At 49.2% G+C, this 23,998-nt stretch overlaps 1 protein-coding gene across 1 annotated transcript in view; it reads right to left on the minus strand.

The window, feature by feature from the left end:
• Positions 1-23,998, minus strand: part of ITPKB (inositol-trisphosphate 3-kinase B) — a 72,269-nt gene that overhangs the window by 20,462 nt on the left and 27,809 nt on the right. Inside the window, exons 3-5 of the mRNA XM_083175532.1 lie at positions 8,897-8,996; positions 8,392-8,605; positions 4,398-4,602 (exon numbers count right to left, since the gene is read on the minus strand). Of these exons, the coding sequence (XP_083031658.1) occupies positions 4,398-4,602; positions 8,392-8,605; positions 8,897-8,996 (519 nt within the window). The remainder of the gene's footprint in view (positions 1-4,397; positions 4,603-8,391; positions 8,606-8,896; positions 8,997-23,998) is intronic.

The following is a 23,998-nucleotide window of genomic DNA, read 5'->3' on the forward strand; positions in this document are numbered from 1 at the left end:
TACATCTGGCCCTTAGTGAAGCCAGATGCAGTCTGTGAGACTGCACTGGCTTCACTGTGACTGGCAGTGACTTCCTATTGGATGTCCGACCTGCCAGTCACCCAAGGCAATCCCATTGGGAGGTGTTCTCTGCTATAGGTAGAGAGCTGGCTTCCTGTAGGAAGCAACTCCCTGCCTTGCCGTGTAACTTAATTTGACTTATATGGCATGCAGCCGTTCAGTCTATAGAAGCCGGGCGTATGCGCAGTTTCATCACCGATACTGCACATGTGCTTGCCATGGAAACTGTAATCTACATTGTACTGGATCAAGAATGGGATCAGTGGTGAGCAGCAGCGGCAGAGGTAAGTAGCAGCACAGGCAGCAACAGTCCCCTGCTTTCATTCGTGCTGTAATCCTGGTCGTGCTGTCATCCTGGACCACAACAACATGGAGGACAGAGCTCAGAGCCACAGGGTGTCAAGGATGGCTCACAATGTCTATGTCAAAAGTCAATAGATTGTCACCACAAGCACTAGGCCGACATTGACAAAAGATCAACACAAGCAAAATGACGACATTGTCTGTAAAATGATCAGCACCCGAGCCAAAGGCCAAGCTAGGTTGATCTCAGAAAGCTTTTCCTGCTATTATACAGCTGTGGGCCCCCTATAGGTGGCAAAGCAGGATGGGCTCCCCCACACATGGCAGGCACCCCCTGGCGAGTGAATCCCCCCCCCCCCCTTTTCCCCCACAGGTCACAACTCTCACATAGAGTAACAATATAAAACATTTACAGACTTTGAACTCTGTGGCAATGACCCGGCTGATGAGGATCAGGTTTCTTCCCTGGCACGCAGCATTAAACGCAGGTATTTCTTTATTAAATCTCCATGTGTTTAGCTGCTGGCAGCGTGGACAGTATGCTCCATGTATGGGCTGTTCGCAGGCATCCCAGTAAATTCAATATATTTCTTATTTGCCAAAACCGTCTCTGTTATATCCGTGGAAATGCGAGAGAGACGTTAAAGTCCATTTTAGACTTGGTAACTCATTGTTCAGCAATGCATTCATTTAATGTGATCCGGTGTGAAAACAATTGTCAGCGGTTCTGCCTACGGCTCCGTGTTGGGGGTGGAGGACCACCGGGGGGGGGGGGGGGGCATGATGAGAACACTGTGCTGAGCTGCTGTAACCGGCCCCCCTCCTGTACATGCCCATCACGGATCGTGGTAGGGATCAGCTGCAGAACGTCTTAGGAAGGCGCCATCTGAGGGGCATAACTGGGTAATAGTAGTGGGTGTAATATCGTACAAGTCCATATCCATATTAAGTTCCTTGAATGAAACGCGTCCGACTTGCACACCACTCCGCAACGCAGCTGCGGTTTATAAGATGTACCCCACTATACCCATCTGGAACTCTGCATGATTTGCCTTCCATAGAATAAGGCCCAAGTCTCCGGGCAGCCGGCCTTCAAACATTGCGAACGGCAAGTGATGCTTCGTTTGCAGGGAGACACCCCCCCACCCCCCCCGCATGCACACAGTGCAAATGCGTGGTCTTTTGACAATTGCTCGGGCTGCAAATTCTCAGCCCAGCAATCTGATCTGAATTAGGCCCCAAAAGTAACGCTGCTAAGATACTTTGCTGGAAAGAACAACTTTGAGTAAAGACAAAGCACATCCTATGAGATCTATTGCTGCATACATCCTTCCTGAGACGCGTATGAGACAGCGCGGTGGAAATAGCATGGCGCAGTGACATAACAACATCCTAGGCGGCTTTTGTGATATAATAATAGCCACAGGAAAAAACGAGCAAACCAGTCACATTCCACAGGAGATGCAGAACAATACAGCGTCAGGCACGTCCCTATATACACACGACTGAAGGTTATACTAGAAATGACAGTCAATGAAATAAAATATAATCTGTCAATAGAATGTAAGATCGGCAGCGGGCTGAACGCGGAGCCGCGCGCCTCGCCGATGTTAATGAGCGAATCGTTACTGCGCATGCAAAAAAATCTCTAAAACTCCTGCGGAGCCGGCGCTACACTGAGCGTGTGCACAAAGGCGCTGGTGCAACTGAGAGCCGTCAAACAGGCGCGCAAAGTGTATTTTATGGGAGTGTCTCTGCGTGTCGGTGAAGTGGTTGCGAACTCAGACACTCCCCCGAGAGGTCACACTCAAGTCGGTAAATCTACACTTGCCGTAAGGTTGGTGTAAGATTTGTGCCGCAGAAGATCTCGGAAGGACGGACGCCAGGGAAGAAGCGCGTCTGAGTACAGCAGCAAATGGGTGAGCGCAGCCGTATGTGCGATCAGTACTTGCACTTTAACACACGAAGATGCACACCAGGGAAGGATTTTGTGGTGGCATCTGCATTAATGACAATAGCAGACGCTGCGGATCTATCCGTGTCCACCGCCGGACATTTTCTCAATGTTGTGTTTTGTGCTCACACTTTTTTGCCAGTGTGCGTCACCGCTGAGACACAATGTTTTATTTTTACACATTTTAAAGGTCATTATGGTTCCTCTTTTTAGTTATTTTGAGAACATCGGCCCTATAAAGTAATACAGGCCGCTCTGCAAATAGAAAAAAACAAGAACTAGATGTGGTGATTCAGAGGACAACGCAAGTGGCCGATGTTATATTTTTGCGTATATATCCAAAACTGTTTTTGAATCTGTAAGCGCCAGCTTACTGATTCTTAGAGCGCCCTCCCCACCGCTCCCCCGAATACACACAATTTATATACGATCTGCTGGGAAGTACCGCCGTGAAACTACACAAGTACCCTATATATGTACTATGTCTGGACTGTATATGTACTATGTCTGCACTATATCTGTACTATATCCTATATCCCTTATCAAAACTATGTATACAATTTAGACTATCTGCATATAGACTATATTACAATATATACAATTTAGACTATATAGTGCAGATCCGCACTATATAGTCTATGCAGCCAAGACTTTCTGGCTGCGATACGGGAGCGCGCATCGGGATCGCAAGGGTTAAAGCCTGTGCGATCTGCATGAGATCCAGGTGAGATTTTGACTATATAGTCAAAATCTCATGCACATTGTACAAGTGTGTACACACCATTGTTCTGATTGACTCGCAAGTCCATCAGACGCCACCCTCCGTCCGCAGTGCCGGCCAACACCCCCCCCCCCCCCCGCACAGCTGCGAATGGGTGATTTACATAATCATCCATTCGCAGGCGGGGAAAAATCATTCGATGGTCGCAGTTCAGAGTGACCTATATAGTCACTCTAAACTACGGGCGCCCTGTGCAAGGACATCCGGTGATGTCAGCTGCCCACCCCCTGCATGTCCATCACAGCCTCATTACCATGAGAACGCCCAGCGGAAGTCCGCCGTGGGTGCACTCACCCTACGTCTGCACATGCCCAGACGCGCAACATCGGTTCTCTGTGCGAATGCAATTAGAATAACCCACTATATCTCTGCTATATCTGTCCTATATCCCTTATCTATACTGTATCTTTACTATATCTGCATTATGTCTGTATTATATCTGTACTATGTCTGTACTATATCCCTTATCTATATTGTATCTTTACTATATCTGCGTTATGTCTGTACTATGTCTGTACTATATCTGTCCTATATCCCTTATCTATATATATAGTCTATGCAGCCAAGACTTTCTGGCTGAGATATGGGAGAGCGCATCTTGAACGCATCTGGATCACTTGGGATAAAACCCATACAATCTGCATGAGATCCAGATGAGATTTTGACTATATAGTCAAAATCTCATCTGGATCTCATGCAGATTGTACAAGTGTGTACACAGCATAAATTGTATCTGCATCATGTCTGTACTATATCTGCATCATGTCTGTACTATATCTGCATTATGTCTGCACTATATCTGCATTATGTCTGTACTATATCTGTACTATGTCTGTACTTTATCTGTACTATATCTGTATTATGTCTGTACTATATCTGCATTATGTCTGCACTATATCTGCATTATGTCTGTACTATGTCTGTACTATATCTGTACTATGTCTGTACTTTATCTGTACTATAACTTCATTTTGTCTGTACTATGTCTGTACTATGTCTGTACTATATCTGTACTATGTCTGTACTATATCTGTACTATATCTGTACTATGTCTGTACTATATCTGTACTATGTCTGTACTATATCTGTACTATGTCTGTACTATGTCTGTACTATGTCTGTACTATGTCTGTACTATGTCTGCACTATGTCTGTATAATATCACCTTGATAAACACTATAGAAGAGAACAGAGGGTTATTGGAAGGATCCCATCGCAGGGGAACATATGATCGTCCATATTATGACACCACCCGTAAACTGCATCTTATTCATGAAAGCCATCGTAATAAATGGGTACCTTTATGCCCTCGATTCTGAAGCCGAGCGTAGCGGTGGAGCTGATCGTCTCCCTCCACGTCATGTAACACGGTTTAGTGACTGCTCGCTGGCGGTTTTCCTCTTCTGTTGGGGCATCTGGGTCCACCTCGATCATTTTAGCATACATGTCCTTCCTGAGACTGGGCTTCTTCCTGGCTTTGGTAAGCTCTTCCTCCAAGTAAGTCCTGTATATAGCAACATATGGAGACATCAGCCAACACCTCCTGACAGTAATACGCAGATGGAGAATAAAAATCGTACTTGTAATGCCTATATGTTAACTCTCTCTGCACATGTTACATCTGCCCCATCTGCAGCGCAGCATGGTGTTGTCCATGGGGTGGGTTTACAAAAATCCATGTGTGTCTCTCTATATGATGTTAACTTTAAATTAATCTTCTTCTGTTTCTCTATACCTCATCATGTGACACTGGGCCTTATTCTAGTTGACTCTTAGAGGCAAATTCCTTCTCAAATGGACAAAACCATGTGAACTGCAGGTGGGGCAGATGTAACATGTGCAGAGAGAGTTAGATTTGGGTGGGGTTTTTCTTCAAAGTGAGATCTATATTGCAGTGTAAAAATAAAGCAGTCAGTATTTTCCTTGCACAGAAACAAAATAACTCACCCAAATCTAATTCTATCTGCACCTGTTAAATCTGCCCCCTGCAGTGCACATGGTTTTGTCCATCTGAGAACGAATTTGCCTCAGGGTGAACTAGAATAAGGCCCACTGTCTGTAGACAGTTAGTGTAGATACTATTGCAATGTTATTGATTTGCCGGAGAGAGGGGCGCGGTGCCCTGTGTCAGTGACCGTAACCAGTGCACCTAGTTAGGTTATCTGCAGGACATGGAGACTCTGCTGGAAGTCAGAGTCTTTCCGTCCCACACAATAGAAACCACCTCAGCTGATGTGAATGAAATCTAGACACCATATCCAGGTGTGCTAAGATCTCGCTAGCTGAGGACTGGTCCTGGTGGCGGGCTGTAGGAAGGACGGGGTGTGTGCCTTATTGTCTGTGCCCTTTGGGTAGTGTATTGTTGACAATGGAAAATCTAGATGATGTATTTAGCACACAACAATAGTGTAATTACACTGATGAGGAAGGAGTTTCCGTAGAGCAAACAGGAAGTGAGCCATGGGGGGGGGGGGGGAGCATCTAAGTCACAGCCGGCATTACAGCTGCAGGGCATCGGTCAAGGCCATAGGCTACTACTCCACCTTATAATGTATCTCTGGAAGGCTTGATACATCTCTCCCTTAGGGCCAGATGTACTAAGCTTCAAAAGTGATAAAATGGAGAGTGATAAACAACCAGCCAATCAGCTCCTGCCTGACATTTTTCAAACACAGTCTGTGACATGTCAGTTAGGATCTGATTGGCTGGCTGTTTATCACTCTCCATTTTATCACTTTTGAAGCTTAGTACATCTGGCACTATATGTGAGAAAAAGGGAGAGAAAGTGAAAAGGAGAGAAAGAGCGGGCGAAAGAAGAGAGAGGGGGAGAAAGAAGAGAGAAGGGGAGAGGACGGGGTAGAGAGAAAGGAGAGAGGGGATGGGGAGAGAAAAAGAGGGGGGATAGGGGGAGAGAAAGAGGTAGGAGAGGAGGGAGAGGCTGAGGAGAGAAATAAGAGAGGGGGAGAAGATGGGGAAAGAGAAAAAAGAGAGAGAGGAGAGGGGGGAGAAAGAAGGGAGAGGGGGAGAGGCTGGGGAGAGAGAGGAGAGAAAGGGAGAAGTGGAGAGGCTGGAGAGAGAGAGGGATATGCTGGGGAGAGAGGGTAGGGAGAAAGAATGGAGAGGCTGGGGGGAGAGAGAGAAGAGGCTGGGAGAGAGGAGAGGCTGGGGAGAGAGGGGAGAAAAAGAGAAGTGGAGAGGCTGGGGAGAGAGAGGGGGAGAAGCTCAAGAGAGAAGAAAGTGGGAAGAAAAAGAGAGGGGAAGGCTGAAGAGAGAGGGAAGAAAGAGAGGAGCGAGTGGGGGGAGAGGCTGATCAGAGAGAAAGAGGAGGGAAAAAATAGTTGGGGGGCTATGGAGAGAGAGATGAAAGAAAGAAGAGAGGGGGGTCGTGATGAGAAATAGAGGGGGAGAAGGGGGAGGCTGAAGAGAAAAAAAAGAGTGAAAGGCTGAGGAGAAAAAGGGGGATAGAGAGAGAGGGAGGCTGAGAAAAAGAAAGAAGGGGAGACAGAGAGTAAAGAAGAGGGAGAGAGAGAGATGTGAGAAAGAAGGGGTGTGAGAAAGTAAGAAGATAACTAGCTGACACAGAACAGTACACAGTGTGTGAGCGACACACAGACGATGTTCCTCCCCTGCACACATGACAGTATTAACACATGCTATGAGCCCGTTATTCTATCCCCGGGTGCCCGGAGGTTGCTGTGTATTTGATGCTGTGGTCAGGCAGTGCAGGGATGCAGATATCACACATACACAGCAGCTTCCTCATGTCTATATACTGTATGGTGCACACCCACGCTCTGACAAGTCTCTGACAGCTACATTAACCCTCCCTATGCTAGACAGCGCTATCCCAGCTGAACATACTCTGCACTGCTGTGAGGGAAGGATACTTTTTATTTTTTAGGGAATCCTGAAGTGACATTATGTTCTTTCAGAGCGCAGTAGGGATGTGTTCTTATACAGAGTGACACTACAAGTCTCAGCTAGCGTTATAGTTGTGTCCTTGTGAGTTTGTACACAGCACCACTTCCCTAGCTATGGACTGTGAAAGGCATTGCATCTGTTTTCAGCCATAATGTGTGCGTGTGCATAGTCCAACTTCTCCTTCAGCATTATAATGTCAACCTCTTAACTGTAGACAGCATAAATGTCGACGATATACTGTAAGTACAGATTGTGCTAATACATTATTGGTGCAGTCGCTATACAGCCCCAATTACATTGATTGTTTTTAAATGCAGGGTAAATACTGGCTGCTTTAGCATGTGGCCCACAAATGCTGGGCATCTCTATCATAGTATTGTGGCAGCTTTATTGTAGCATTAGTGGCGCATCTAGTGTTAGTGGCAGCTGTATCGCATTGTTGGTGGCGGCTCTATCGTAGTGTTGGTGGTGGCTCTATGGTAGTGTTGGTGCTATCGTAGTGTTGGTGGTGGCTCTTCCGTAGTGTTAGTGGTGGTGCTATCGTAGTGTTGGTGGTGGCTCTATGGTAGTGTTGGTGGTGGTGCTATCGTAGTGTTGGTGGTGGCTCTATGGTAGTGTTGGTGGTGGCTCTTCCGTAGTGTTAGTGGCGGCTCTATCGTAGTGTTGGTGGCGGCTCTATCGTAGTGTTGGTGGTGGCTCTATGGTAGTGTTGGTGCTATCGTTGTGTTGGTGGTGGCTCTTCCGTAGTGTTAGTGGTGGTGCTATGGTAGTGTTGGTGGTGGCTCTATGGTAGTGTTGGTGGTGGCTCTATGGTAGTGTTGATGGTGGCTCTATGGTAGTGTTGGTGGTGGCTCTTCCGTAGTGTTAGTGGCGGCTCTTCCGTAGTGTTAGTGGCGGCTCTATCGTAGTGTTGGTGGCGGCTCTATCGTAGTGTTGGTGGCGGCTCTATCGTAGTGTTGGTGGCGGCTCTATCGTAGTGTTGGTGGCGGCTCTATCATAGTGTTGGTGGTGGCTCTGTGGTAGTGTTGGTGGCGGTGCTATCGTAGTGTTAGTGGCAGCTCTTGCATAGTGTTGGTGGCAGCTCTATTGTAGTGTTGGTGGCGGCTCAAGCGTAGTGTTGGTGGTGCTCTATCATAGGATTAGTGGAAGCCCTATCGTAGTGTTGGCTCTATTGTAGCAATGGAGGCAGCTCTATCGTAGTGTTGGTGGTGGCTCTATTGTAGTGTTGGTGGCAGCTCTATCATAGTGTTGGTTTCTACCTCTATAATATGATCCCTGTCAGGCCACCAAAAGAGTTTTCCTTTGTAACATGTAACGTTAATCCCGCCCTGACCATTGCAGAGTGAGATGTGTAGATGTAAGCCCGTCTCACCTGACACCCATCTTGCAATCCATGACACAGGGACTCTCAAACTCCGAGAGCAGATCATCCATCTGGTTGTACCTCTCCCCGTCTTTCAGGATGTCCCCGTGGTAGGCAGGAACATACGGCCTCAGCACATCGCTCATCAGCTGGCTCAGGCATCGCTGCTCACAATCACAGTGCTTCTTCAGGATCTTACCATTGGCTGCAGACTTAAAACTACCTGAGAATCCAGGAAAGCAAAGTCATTCAGTTGGATGCTTCTCGTACATCACATTGTAGTGGCATATCTTTGTCTACACACTGTGGTGGCAGCCATTTTGTTGTAGCACAAGTTACACAACAACTTCGTATACAACTCTTAAACTGCATCCATAAGACCATTGGCCCCAGTGATGTCACTGATTTGAAATGGTGCCCCAGTGATGTCACTGATTTCAGGATCAGTTGACAAAATGGCCACCTCCACTGTGTGTAGAAAGCAGTAGCACAGTAATGTATTTGTATGTGGTACCTGCATGTCCTGCCAGCTGTACCCAGGGGTATTTTTTCTTGAAGGACATAACGAAGGGCGACCACTGTACCATGTTCTTGATCTTTCTCCATGATTTGCTCTGCAAAACAGAAGACAGGAAAGCATTAGGTTCTGCAGCAGTACTCAGGTGAGTAATCATAATAATGGTAAGTCCTCTCATTTCATCATAATGTCACTTTATTTCAGGGGACCCTGTCAGACAATAAAATTATTAGAGGACCCCAGCAAGTTGCCACAGAATGGCCGCCATGTGTGTGGTCAGTGAAGTGACCACTATTGTGACAGGGATGCAGTGCGTAGTGGGTGTTTACTTAATGAGTTTTAACCTGTTCCCCCCACCACAGACACATTAGCCTGGCGGTCAGCAACATGCTGAGGTGATCCGGACCACAGTTTGAGAACCGATGCTTTATTTAAACGTACGATAGTCATTTCAATTATTGGTCAAACATATATGGGGGGGTAATTCAGACACGATCGTACGGCCAGCATTTAGTTAAGCCGCCACCCCGCTAGAGTGAAACCCTGCCTTGATAATTAATGTGATCGCTGTGCCAATGGATGTGTACGCCTAAAAACCTATTCGCAGCCGAGCAAATATGTCCAAAACCCATCGTAACAGGCTCACCATCGGATGATTATTACACTGGGCACCAGTCATCGCAGGCTTAGAGTAACCAGAGACTTACTCGTCAGGGCGATGATACCCTCCCCTAATACCCTCCCCTGGTGCTGACGTCACACACCCACCCCTAATACAGCCATATCTGGCCTGGTGCTGACGTCACACACCCTCCCCTAATACAGGCATATCCGGCCTGGTGCTGACATCACACATCCTCCCCTCATACAGGCATATCCGGCCTGGTGCTGACATCACACACCCTCCCCTAATACAGGCATATCCGGCCTGGTGCTGACATCACACACCCTCCCCTAATACAGGCATATCCTGCCAGGGGCTGATGTGTCTGTCCCCCCAATGCAGGCATATCCGGCTTGGTGCTGACATACCCCCTATGTAGTGTACTTTGTGGGGGCTGTAAGAGTTTTTGCCAGACAGACAGGGGCAACATAACAGGGTAAACAATGTAAATCTGGCACTCATTCTAAATCTGATGTTCTAGTAACAAATCATAAAATAAACACTATCCACAAATTGCTTCCTGTGTCATTAACTATAATCATGATTAAAGAGCAAGTATTAGGCTCCTCATATAATTATAATCCCCAGCCGCACAGATGTTTACAGCACAGCTGGCACAAGGCATCTGACTGACGGGAGAGACAGCGAGGAACTGCGCACACCATTGCCGCCACTGACAATATTTATTATACCCGACCTCATAAGACAAACGCACGTTATTACCGCCGCACTTCTTACGTCACGCGAAGATCTTTCAGAGAAAAGCGAATACTGGGAGACTGAGAAACAAGGTCCCTAGTGTAAAAAATACCTAATAAAGAGTATATAACAAAAAAGTGACATCAATGAAACCACAAGTACCAAATAAAGAAATGCAGCAGTGTAACAGTCTGCCACTCGTAACAGCGAGCGGGGAAACAACAGAGATTAAAAGCTGATTCTTGGAGGAAAACACGCAGAGAATAATAGCGGTCTGAGGATGTAACTCAGCATGGAATGTGCCCCCCTGTGTGCAGAAAACGCCGGCTGGCTGGAACTCCGTGTGTTACATCACCTCTCACGTACAACACGATGTACACAGTGTACCCAGCACTAGGGTACATACAGCATTACACACAGGTTGGGTCTTCTACACACAGGGGTGTATGCAATGCTTTCTGCGAGCTGTGACAGAGAGCAGGGTTAATATTCAACTGACCCCCTGCACACGCTGTTTCCCCCCTGGTTTTTGGAGGGAGGGGGAAATGGTGTGTCCGCCCACTAAAACAGCGAGACTCGCGGCTAAATACAGGGGCTCCTTGCATTAGCCTCGAGCCTCGCTGTTTAGGGGAGGATTTCCCTGCAGCCTTGAATAGGGTGAGTGTCCAGGGCAAGGGTTAAACAGCAAGGATCGCTTTTTTTTCTGCGATGGTCGCCGTTTAACCCCCTCGTCGGCCGCATTGAATACACCCCACAATGTCAGATAATTAGGGGCTTATTTAGCAAACCCTTCTCGCTCAATCATTATGCGGAAAAAGGGTTCATATGTCATTTTGTCAGATATAAGTCATCGATGGTTTATGTCCGATGTTGAATACTTTTCTCATCGATGGGTTAGAACCAGATGCTTTTTTTTTTTTTTTTTCAAAGTGCCAGTACACTAAGCATAGCTCTGCCCTCCTGATTGGCCCTAGGGCCAGTTAGTCAAATAAAATGGATGACTATCGATAGGAAAATCTTGATGGTCATCCTGATGGTCATCCATCACATAGTTTGTAACTATCAATGGCTGGTTGCAGAATCGTCATCCATGGCGATTGCACCAATGGCCATCCCTAGATATAAGTATGGGACCTATGTACGTACCATGGGGCCTGATTCAGACCTGATAGCAAGGCTACAATTTTTGCAGATGCCAAAACCATGCTGCACTGCAGGTGGGGCAGATGTAACATGTGCAGAGAGATTTAGATTTGAGTGAGTTATTTTGTTTCTGTGCAGGGTAAATACTGTCTGAATTATTTTTACACTGCAATTTAGATTTCAGTTTGAACACATCTCACCCGAATCTAACTTTCTCTGCACATGGGACATCTGCCCCACCTGCAGTGCAGCATGGTTTTGTCCATCTGCAAAAATTTCAGCCTTACTAATAGGTCTGATTCATGCCCATAGGGCACATAGAGAGATGTATTATAGCATCACATATCTGATATCACTTCTTCCCAATAATGATGATTGAGACATCTACCCCATAGTACACATAGTGCGAGCTAAGCCAAAGCTTCTTCTGCTCATACATAACACCATAAAATAAGTATACTGCTACATGTTTTGTTAGGGACACATTGTCACTAAGGGCCAGATTCTCCAAGCTTCAAAAGTGATAAAATGGAGAGTGATAAACAGCCAGCAAATCAGCTCCTACCTTACATGTCACAGACTGTGTTTGAACAATGTCAGGCAGGAGCTGATTGGTTCGTTGTTTATTACTCTCCATTTTATCAGTTTTTAAGCTTAGTGCATCTGGCCCTTGGAGAGATAAAATGGAGGTGGTCAAAGCAACCAATCAGCTTCAAATTGTCATTAATGTAGCCCAGTCAATGAAGTGGCATAAGCTGGTTGGTTGCTATGGGAAACTATTGCATTTTATCTCTATCCAAGTGGAGTAGTCATCTTCTGTCTGTCACTGCATATGCTGGTCATACACTGACCCATGGTGTAACTATAAATCTGGCACCCGCTGCCAGAAGCCGATTGGTTACTAAGGGCAACCACTAGACTTTATCTTTCTCTTAGGGGAGATTTATGAAATTTCGGAGAGAGTTAAAGCGAAAAAGTTGCTCACTGCAATCAATCAGCTTCTAACTGTCATTTTTTTTGCACCACATGTAAAATGATAGTTAGAAACTGATTGGTTGGAATGGGAAGATTCTCAATTACAGCTCTTTCCAAGACTTCTCATGCAGAACTACAGGGGAGTCAATGTACAATGATTATCATACATGTCGGCTCTCCTGGCAGGTGCAGGAGGCTCCCGGTTCCCATATAGTCCCCCACACACCTGGATGCATATCTGTATATCCTAAATCCCACCCAGGTCCTAGAGAAGGGGGCAGGATGAAGTGATAATATCATTGTGTCTATGTAGAGAGGAGGCGGGGCAAGAATGATGGGAGTTGCTAATGTACGCAGGGGATCAGCACCAACCCCTGTATCTCTTCGAGCCTCTCCCGGAGGGGTGATTCAAAATATACGATTAGTATATGTGTGTGCTACACAAAGTATCCACTTTACATAATAGTTACAGTACATGTCCAATACTGCAATTACAGAAGGCGTGGACATTTAATCTGATAATCCCGCACAATGGCCGCGGCGGCTGAAATCCTCCAACGTTTTACGCCATTGTTGTCTTTGGGTGTTGTTTAAACATGTTGTTTTCCAGACGCACCTTCTGTTTCCAGGGCCGAGTGATTCCTGGAAGATGTGAATCTTCGTAGGGAAAATATCACTGAGAAAATACAATCAGACGTCTCAGCTGTGTCCTGATGTGATCCGGAGCAGATCGCTGATGTTTAACACCTTAGGGGACATACAAACGCGATCAATTGTAAGTAGGGTTGGCTGGTTTAAACCAATTTATACCCTTTCTCCGCCAAAGTCCCAGGCCTGACCCAGGAGTTGAAACACTGGGCCCGATTCATGCCCGTTCACTGTGCTGCGAATTCACAGCAAGAGCAATTATCGGATGACCCCGCATGAGCACGGTACACTGTGCATAAGCCAGGACTTACTCGGCCAGTGCAATGGAATCAGGCTGTTCGGTCCCGAAGCTGACAATCCTTGAAAATGCCTGAGCACCATAGTTGCCTCCCATTCTGCATTCTGCAGGAGACTCCCTGACATAGCAGCAATCTCTCTCCCTCATTAGTCTAGCAATCTCCCTCATGTCACCTAGCCCACATTACACTGTTACATCATAGTTGCCTCCCCTTCTGCATTCTGCAGGAGACTCCCTGACATAGCAGCAATCTCTCTCTCTCCCTCATTAGTCTAGCAATCTCCCTCATGTCACCTAGCCCACATTACACTGTTACACCATAGTTATCTCCCCTCCTGCATTCTGCAGGAGACTCCCTGAAATAGCAGCAATCTCCCTCTCTCCCTCAATAGTCTAGCAATCTCCCTCATGTCACCTAGCCCACATTACACTGTTACATCATAGTTGCCTCCCCTTCTGCATTCTGCAGGAGACTCCCTGACATAGCAGCAATCTCTCTCCCTCATTAGTCTAGCAATCTCCCTCATGTCACCTAGCCCACATCACACTGTTACATCAAAGTTGCCTCCCCTTCTGCATTCTGCAGGAGACTCCCTGACATAGCAGCAATCTCTCTCTCTCCCTCATTAGTCTAGCAATCTCCCTCATGTCACCTAGCCCACATTACACTGTTACACCATAGTTATCTCCCCTCCTGCATTCTGCAGGAGACTCCCTGAAATAGCAGCAATCTCCCTCTCTCCCTCAATAGTCTAGCAATCTCCCTCATGTCACCTAGCCCACATTACACTGTTACATTTTGGGGATAAAAGGAATGAGAGACAGATACATTTACATTGAATCATCAGCACCATTTCCCAGCACTTTACCAAGTGTAGTATCTCTTACTGACTGCTTTGGGGCTCATCTACATTTGGATATCAGTCATTTTAAAATATTCCCCTCAGATGTAGCAGTACACACCCACGCTTCTAGGTGCCAAGGTTAACAATCTCTTTTTACAATCTCTCCATATATAGAAATAGACACGCCCTCTGGGTGGGGCATGACACGCCCCCTCAATGGGGCACTTTGCACAATTCTATTACCAACTATAATCTCCCTGAAACTAGTTCTCAAAAGTAGGCAAGTATGCTGAGCACATCTACATTTTTCCTGGCACTCCCAGAAAACGGCCGGGTGACACCCTCCTGTCAATCAACTTGCATACAGCCAGCGATTAAATAAGAAGCTGGAGTTTATCGCAGGAAGGCCTCGCGCATGTGCCCTACTTCCTGAGCAGTAAATCGGGCGGCGTGCAAACTTACTGCCGTGCAACCAGGTCTGAAAAAAACAACAAAGTACTAATTGCGGAGTTTCTTCTGTGGTTCTATCTCCGAATGGGGCCATGCAATCTGTAACACACATGTAACGTCTTCATTTATATGCCGTCGGCTCGCCAGGACATATACTTAAGATGCCATAACAGTGGCTGCAATAAACTACACCCCATCTGTACAGAACCTTTCATGTGAAACATGAAAGCAATGTTGGTGTAACAAGTACCTTCCGAGCCTACACACGTGTCATACAATGTCACCCCCACCTCATGTGCGCACGGAGGGGACTGTATCTCTGTACCCTGCCAGCACAATGCTTCCTCATGCCATCACAGGGTACTGGATATAGAAGCTCGATGCCCACTCACATTATGCCGCATCCTGTACACCTCTGTTACTTGGCTTTGGCAATCCTCGGGATGCTGGTATCTAGGAATGTAAGACTGCCACATACAGACATGGATGCCGACACAGAGTGATGTCGGGTGGTTGGGGAGATTCCAAGATGTATATATGCGAGGACACCAGTGAATAAAGCACAGGAGATCTGGATTCACTATGTCGACTTTTGACAAAAGGTCGGCACACGCGAAATGTCGACATGTCAATGATCGGCACATAAAAGTGTTGACGTGCACTTTTCACAATTTTTCCCATTTTGAAAAAAATATTTTCATCAACGTGGACTGCGACTGGGAACGGTAAAATGTATTGTGGCGGGATGTGGGCGAGGAACCTGGCTTGATCGCCATGCAAAGGGAGGCGGTACAATAATTGGGGAACTTTTGCTTGTGTCAACCTTTCCTCCCTGTTGGTCTAGTGCATTTTGTCCTTTTGTTAATGTCGACCTAGTGCATGAGGAGCTTTTGGTGTCAACGTATTGTCTCTTGACCTAGACAATGAAATGTTGATGTTCACCATGTCAACAAGAACATAATAGTGACACGGACAATGTCGACAGTAAACATCAGTGTAAGGGTAAAGGTGGCCATACACACGCAGATTTATCTTCAGATCTGGCTGGTTGGAACAAAAACATGGTTATGGATGAGAGCAAGTGACAGTTGACCATTTGCTTGGAAATGCTGGAAAACTGACAAACTGTCACTCATCCATAACCATGTTTTTGTTCCAACCAGCCAGATCTGAAGATAAATCTTACTAGTGTATGGGCACCTTTAGGCTCTAATAGGGCTCAAACACTATATAAACACTACGTCGACATGCGCAATGTTGACATCATGACCATGATGACTTTCAGGACACATGAAGCAATGAGGCGCAGTCCTGGTGCATACTGAACTGATCAGTCTGGAGAAAGGGGGCGGGGCCAAATGTGGCGCTTTGCGTGATTTTGGCCACATCCCTTTCCAGGGACCCACAATTCTCAGCATCTCACCACGACGGCAGTGGGACATACTACAGCCCACCCTGAATCAGGCCCAGTCAGGTCATATGGCTCACAATGCAGTCATGTGAGCTGCTGTGACATCACCGGACCTTCCCCTGTGTATGAATCCATCACATTTATGCATGGCAAAAAGCTGTCAGTCACTCAGTGCCTGCTCTGTTAGATGGGTCCTTAACTTTCAACACAGAAAAAAGAAGGCAGGGTGGATTTGTACGCAATTAGTTTGTCCAGTAGGTGAGACAAATGTATTTAACAAGTAAAGTTTAGATAATTAACTGAACGGTGAATGGAAATGAAATGTCATAGTTTAATAAATCATCATTTTAATCTGCTGCAGAAACATGTGCGACGCGAGTCCCTGGCTTGTATTGTCATCTGCTGATATATTCTGGATTCTGTGTGTGATAACAGATGCGTTCTATCCCTGCCAGTACATGGGAGGAGACTCAATGTTCTCTGCCACCTGGATCCGCCACCTGGCCCCAGCCTTGCTCACTGGGTATAAATAATGGATGGTAGAAATTATTTATATCAGTATATTAATGAGAGGGCGGCAGCTAAATTAAGGTTTATTTAGCAGCTGCGTAATACATAAAAGAGACAGATTGCATCTAATATTACAGGGAAAATACATGAAATAGGTCAATTCTAACTCTGGGGAGCCCGGTAATGTACGGGGCGATGACTGACCGCATCCGGGGTTAGTTGCGCCATCTGGCCTGGGGTATACTCATGACAACAGATTGTACACTAATCTGAAAACAAGTGCACTGACAGTGTACAGAAGTTACATTCCAGGGGCCCATAGCAGTGGGGTAACACGGGGGCTGATTTCCATGGATAGTGCCAAATTTTAGGGTATGGGTTAAAACTGGACCGGACAGAACCCCGGAACGGACAGACTCCATTCATCCATTTCTGTCCGGTCCGAGGGGTGCCTGTCTGGGGGGGCTGTCTGTCACTCCTGTCACCAGGGAGAGGAGGGGGGGGGGAGAATAAAGCCTCCCTGTATGGTCCGGGCATGTAGCAAAAACGGGAAAAGTCAGGACCACACGGGGAGGCTGTAATCTCCCCATGTCCCTGGTGAAAACTATCATAGGGACACCCCCACACCCCCCCCCCCCCCCCCCCCCCCGACCAATCAATTTCCCGGAACGCCGGACCAGACATCAAACTCTGCATTCTGGAGCTTGTAGTGTCCGGTCCGGCGTTCCGGGGGTTTGTCCCGTTCCGGTTTTTACTAAGTCTGATCCTGACTATAAGTTTTTATAACATTGTCCAAACCCACAGTACAACTTCTCTTCCCTCACAGCCAATTCCCAGCCCAAGTCTCAGCCTGTATGTACCCACAGTATAACTTTATTTATTTATATTAGTTATATATGTTTGATGTTCCACGTGTTCTCAGTGCAAACAGTCCAGGTTTCAAGGATAACTGTACTTAAGCACAGGTGACTTAATTAGTACCTCGGTTACTTTGAATAAGTAACCGAGGTACAAGCTTGGATAGTCTAAATCATACACTGTTAGAATCCTTTCACACCAGCCTAAATTCCCAGGTTGGGCCCGGGAACAAGCAGCAACAAGCACCAGTGTGTAAGGGCCAAAATCTCTATGGAGCAGGGTTGTTCCCGATTCACACCTGGCTGGTGTGAAAGGGGTAGGGGTACTCACCCAGGTTGCCGGTCCTCTGTGCGTGCGGTCAGGCTGGGGATCCACGCAGGGGGCGGGCGCAGATGACAGGGCAGGTGGCGGGTGAAGATGACGCAGCTCTCTGGCACCCTCACTGCAGCCGGGGAGCTGTATCATCTGATTCCGCAGTCTGACCTGTCCTCTGCGCCCGCCGCCTGTGTGGATCACCGGCCTGCACCGAAGACCAGCAACCTGGAGTGAGTATTGTCTACTGTCCACAGCCTTTGCCGCCATCCCACCTCCTCCCTGCCTCCTTCCCACACCAGAAAATGCAGGGACTTTTCTGGAGCCAACCTGGGAATGCCCCAGCATGTTCCCTGGGCCGTATTCCCGGGTGGGTCCCTGCATTTTCTGGTGTTAAAGAGGTATCAGTGTGCTTTAAGGACTGAGGTTAGGATACACTGGCCTAGACCATCTATAGTGTTAATTCTCCATACCTGTACTTATTGTGTAGATGTGGACAACTGGACGGTGCTACGTCTCCTGTTTGTGTGCTGTACATAGCCACAGTTGCCTGCCCTCCTGCATTTTGCAGGAGACTCCCTGAAATAGTAACAATCTCCCCAACTCCCTGAATAGTCTACCAATCTCCCCAACATGTAGGCAAGAACGCAAACAGCTTCTTCGGTGGCTACTCTTGTTGAATGACATCCATATATGACTGTCATTTAGTATTTGTCCCTCAAAATAATTGCCATCTGGTGGTTAATGACACGGTAATCGTTTACAGAACAGTTTCCTTTTCTTCTCGCAAAGTTCCAATATTTTCCACCCCACAAGCCCCACTATCTATATACAGATCTGACATATACCCAGAACAAAGGACACGTGATCCGCAATCCTGTGGCAAACATGGCTTTGTACGGTTCTAAATTAATAAATGTCACAGCCATTGCCCCGAGAACAATCCCGCAGGACTCCGGCTGTTTACGCTGCCCTTTAAATAGCAGAATGGCTATTGAATTTTCCACCCCGCCAGTGCTTTCTTCACCTCTGAAAGGGTTTCCCCGAGCGACTATTCTGCGGGACTATGCTCACCGTGTGCAGGTGAAGAATGGAGGAAGAAGATAAGGACAACTTTGTTTTGCACACACACCCCCACCCCCACCCCACCCACCCACCCCCCCCCCCCCCCCCCCCCCCCCCCCCCCCATGCCTCTCTGTTTATTGTGAGAGCAAGCCTCAACAGGCAGATCAGGCTCAGCGGCTCTGCTGGAACAGCACGTAACAGGCAGAAAAGGAGATGTACAAATCAGATTTTAACCCCAATCAGCGCCTGACGTGTGTTTCCAAGCCGGAAGACATGACAGCGAAAAAGGGACACACCAAGCAAATTATCCCTGTTAATGACACGTCTGAGGATCTGAGATATGGAGCTCGGGTGTGGTATAGCTCACAGACAATGGGTCTAATTCAGACGGGATCGCATGGCTGTGATTTTGCGGGCCAGGTGATTATAGTTAGACTGCGCTTGCGTACAGCCCCTGGTACACATGCGTGAGGCCGTCCTGCAATGAAATCCTGCTGCTTCGTTTAATCGCTGGCCGTTTGTAAGGTGATTGACAGGAAGGCGGCGTTTGTGGGTGGTAACCAGAATTTTTCTGGGAGTGTCAGAGAAATCGCAGGCGTTTGAGGGGAAGTCATGTGACGTCAGCTCCGGCCCCGATCTGACTGATTCTATTGCACCCGCCAAGTAAGCCCTGGGCTACGTGCAGACGGCACACACTGGGGAATCCCATTGAGCGAATGGATTTGCTGCTATTACCAAGCATGCAATATTCCAGCAAGCCGTCCTAAGCAATTTGCAGGATTGCATGGGGCTGGATATTACTCTGGCGCGGCGATGTATACCTGATTGCAGGGGGACCCCACAAATAGTGTACCGCGTCCCCTCGCCCCGCTACCTCTGCACTCGTAGCTATCACTCATACCCGGGTGTGCGCGCTGCGCGAGCACAGAAGTGCGGAGATTGCCTGTTTGCGATTTTTGCGCTACTGCGTCCTTTATTGAATAACCCCCATATTCCCTACCCAATGTGTCATTGTTAGATACAGACTCTAGCGCAGTGTATCTAGCACTCACCTATCCAGCCGTTGTCTCCCATTGGACGGTTCCTGTTTATTATATATATTATGTACGCGGTAATACAGAGTTTGGGATCAAAGCAAAAAATAAAATAGCAAGTAAGTTTGTATCCAGGTAACACCATGCTGCACTGCAGGTGGGGCAGATGTAACATGTGCACCCAGGTAACACCATGCTGCGCTGCAGGTGGGGCAGATGAAACATGTGCACCCAGGTAACACCATGCTGCGCTGCAGGTGGGGCAGATGTAACATGTGCACCCAAGTAACACCATGCTGCACTGCAGGTGGTGCAGATGTAACATGTGGACCGAGTAACACCATGCTGCGCTGCAGGTGGGGCAGATGTAACATGTGGACCGAGTAACACCATGCTGTACTGCAGGTGGGGCAGATGTAACATGTGCACCCAGGTAACACCATGCTGCGCTACAGGTGGGGCTGATGTAACATGTGCACCCAGGTAACACCATGCTGCACTGCAGGTGGGGCTGATGTAACATGTGCACCCAGGTAACACCATGCTGCGCTGCAGGTGGGGCAGATGTAACATGTGCACCCAGGTAACACCATGCTGCACTGCAGGTGGGGCAGATGTAACATGTGGACCGAGTAACACCATGCTGCGCTGCAGGTGGGGCAGATGTAACATGTGCCCCCATGTAACACCATGCTGCACTGCAGGAGGGGCAGATGTAACATGCAGACCCGAGTAACACCATGCTGCACTGCAGGAGGGGCAGATGTAATGTGCACCTGGGTAACACCATGCTGCACATTATGGTGTGCATACTGCTAACGTCAGATATAGCGGAGTGATTTTGTGGTCGGACCATCGAATGATTTCTCTCCGCTTCGGCCACATGCGACGGGATTCTCATATACATGCCCTCACATGCTCGCAAGGGGATGCGGGTGACGCTGGCAGCGGGCGGCACTGACCTATTGCACTCGCAGCCTCGCAAGCGGTAATGAATTACCCCCAATGTACAATGATATATTTATTTCTGGAGAACGCTGCACCGGGTCATCCGGCAGAACAAGGACTGACTTCAGCACTGAGGCTGCTGCATGACATTTCCCCCACAATGATGGCGGAAGTGCTGGGAGCCATTGTCACCCTCTCTTCTGTCACCACAATGGCTGCCCCGTACACAGCACCAGGAGGGGAACTCCCACCGGTCAGCGTTGGCTTTGTGTCGGAGCCCCGGTATTATAAATAGCTGCAATGTTTGCCAGCAGCGTACAGAGCGCACTTGTTCAGCTGAGCGTCCGTTTACTTTTCCATCCTATGCTACATATGTCACCATATCCGTATTGATTGGGCTCAGAGATCGGATGGGCAGGGGCTGTACACTCCTCGCGCGGCATGTGCTCAGAGATGGGATGGGCAGGGGCTGTACACTCCTCGCGCGGCATGTGCTCAGAGATCGGATGGGCAGGGGCTGTACACTACTCGCGCAGCATGTGCTCACAGATCGGATGGGCAGGGGCTGTACACTCCTCGCCCAGCATGTGCTCAGAGATGGGATGGGCAGGGGCTGTACACTCCTCGCGCAGCATGTGCTCAGAGATTGGATGGGCAGGGGCTGTACACTCCTCGCGCAGCATGTGCTCAGAGATTGGATGGGCAGGGGCTGTACACTCCTCGCGCGGCATGTGCTCAGAGATCGGATGGGCAGGGGCTGTACACTCCTCCCGCAGCATGTGCTCAGAGATTGGATGGGCAGGGGCTGTACACTCCTTGCACGGCATGTGCTCAGAGATTGGATGGTCAGGGGCTGTACACTCCTCGCGCGGCATGTGCTCAGAGATTGGATGGGCAGGGGCTGTACACTCCTCGCGCAGCATGTGCTCAGAGATTGGATGGGCAGGGGCTGTACACTCCTCGCGCGGCATGTGCTCAGAGATCGGATGGGCGGGGGCTGTACACTCCTCCCGCAGCATGTGCTCAGAGATCGGATGGGCAGGGGCTGTACACTCCTCGCGCGGCATGTGCTCAGAGATCGGATGGGCAGGGGCTGTACACTACTCGCGCAGCATGTGCTCAGAGATCGGATGGGCAGGGGCTGTACACTACTCGCGCAGCATGTGCTCAGAGATTGGATGGGCAGGGGCTGTACACTCCTCGCGCAGCATGTGCTCAGAGATCGGATGGGCAGGGGCTGTACACTCCTCGCGCGGCATGTGCTCAGAGATCGGGTGGGCGGGGGCTGTACACTCCTCGCGCGGCATGTGCTCAGAGATCGGATGGGCAGGGGCTGTACACTCCTCGCGCAGCATGTGCTCAGAGATTGGATGGGCAGGGGCTGTACACTCCTCGCACGGCATGTGCTCAGAGATTGGATGGTCAGGGGCTGTACACTCCTCGCGCGGCATGTGCTCAGAGATTGGATGGGCAGGGGCTGTACACTCCTCGCGCAGCATGTGCTCAGAGATTGGATGGGCAGGGGCTGTACACTCCTCGCGCGGCATGTGCTCAGAGATTGGATGGGCAGGGGCTGTACACTCCTCACGCAGCATGTGCTCAGAGATTGGATGGGCAGGGGCTGTACACTCCTCGCGCAGCATGTGCTCAGAGATTGGATGGGCAGGGGCTGTACACTCCTCGCGCAGCATGTGCTCAGAGATTGGATGGGCAGGGGCTGTACACTCCTCGCGCAGCATGTGCTCAGAGATTGGATGGGCAGGGGCTGTACACTCCTCGCGCAGCATGTGCTCAGAGATCGGATGGGCAGGGGCTGTACACTCCTCGCTCGGCATGTGCTCAGAGATCGGATGGGCAGGGGCTGTACACTCCTCGCGCAGCATGTGCTCAGAGATTGGATGGGCAGGGGCTGTACACTCCTCGCGCAGCATGTGCTCAGAGATCGGATGGGCAGGGGCTGTACACTCCTCGCTTGGCATGTGCTCAGAGATTGGATGGGCAGGGGCTGTACACTCCTCGCGCAGCATGTGCTCAGAGATCGGATGGGCAGGGGCTGTACACTCCTCGCTCGGCATGTGCTCAGAGATCGGATGGGCAGGGGCTGTACACTCCTCGCGCGGCATGTGCTCAGAGATTGGATGGGCAGGGGCTGTACACTCCTCGCGCGGCATGTGCTCAGAGATCGGATGGGCAAGGGATGTACACTCCTCGCACGGCATGTGCTCAGAGATCGGATGGGCAGGGGCTGTACACTCCTCGCACGGCATGTGCTCAGAGATTGGATGGTCAGGGGCTGTACACTCCTCGCGCGGCATGTGCTCAGAGATCGGATGGGCAGGGGCTGTACACTCCTCCCGCAGCATGTGCTCAGAGATCGGATGGGCAGGGGCTGTACACTCCTCGCACGGCATGTGCTCAGAGATTGGATGGTCAGGGGCTGTACACTCCTCGCGCGGCATGTGCTCAGAGATTGGATGGGCAGGGGCTGTACACTCCTCGCGCAGCATGTGCTCAGAGATTGGATGGGCAGGGGCTGTACACTCCTCACGCGGCATGTGCTCAGAGATCGGATGGGCAGGGGCTGTACACTACTCGCGCAGCATGTGCTCAGAGATTGGATGGGCAGGGGCTGTACACTCCTCGCGCGGCATGTGCTCAGAGATGGGATGGGCGGGGGCTGTACACTCCTCGCGCGGCATGTGCTCAGAAATCGGATGGGCAGGGGCTGTACACTCCTCGCGCGGCATGTGCTCAGAAATCGGATGGGCAGGGGCTGTACACTCCTCGCGCGGCATGTGCTCAGAAATCGGATGGGCAGGGGCTGTACACTCCTCGCGCGGCATGTGCTCAGAGATTGGATGGGCAGGGGCTGTACACTCCTCACGCGGCATGTGCTCAGAAATCGGATGGGCAGGGGCTGTACACTCCTCGCGCGGCATGTGCTCAGAGATTGGATGGGCAGGGGCTGTACACTCCTCGCGCAGCATGTGCTCAGAGATTGGATGGGCAGGGACTGTACACTCCTCGCGCGGCATGTGCTCAGAAATCGGATGGGCAGGGGCTGTACACTCCTCGCGCGGCATGTGCTCAGAAATCGGATGGGCAGGGGCTGTACACTCCTCGCGCGGCATGTGCTCAGAAATCGGATGGGCAGGGGCTGTACACTCCTCGCGCAGCATGTGCTCAGAGATTGGATGGGCAGGGACTGTACACTCCTCGCGCGGCATGTGCTCAGAGA

The sequence above is a fragment of the Crinia signifera genome, chromosome 3, assembly GCF_055691185.1.
Source record: "Crinia signifera chromosome 3, ASM5569118v1, whole genome shotgun sequence".
Taxonomy (NCBI): domain Eukaryota; kingdom Metazoa; phylum Chordata; class Amphibia; order Anura; family Myobatrachidae; genus Crinia; species Crinia signifera.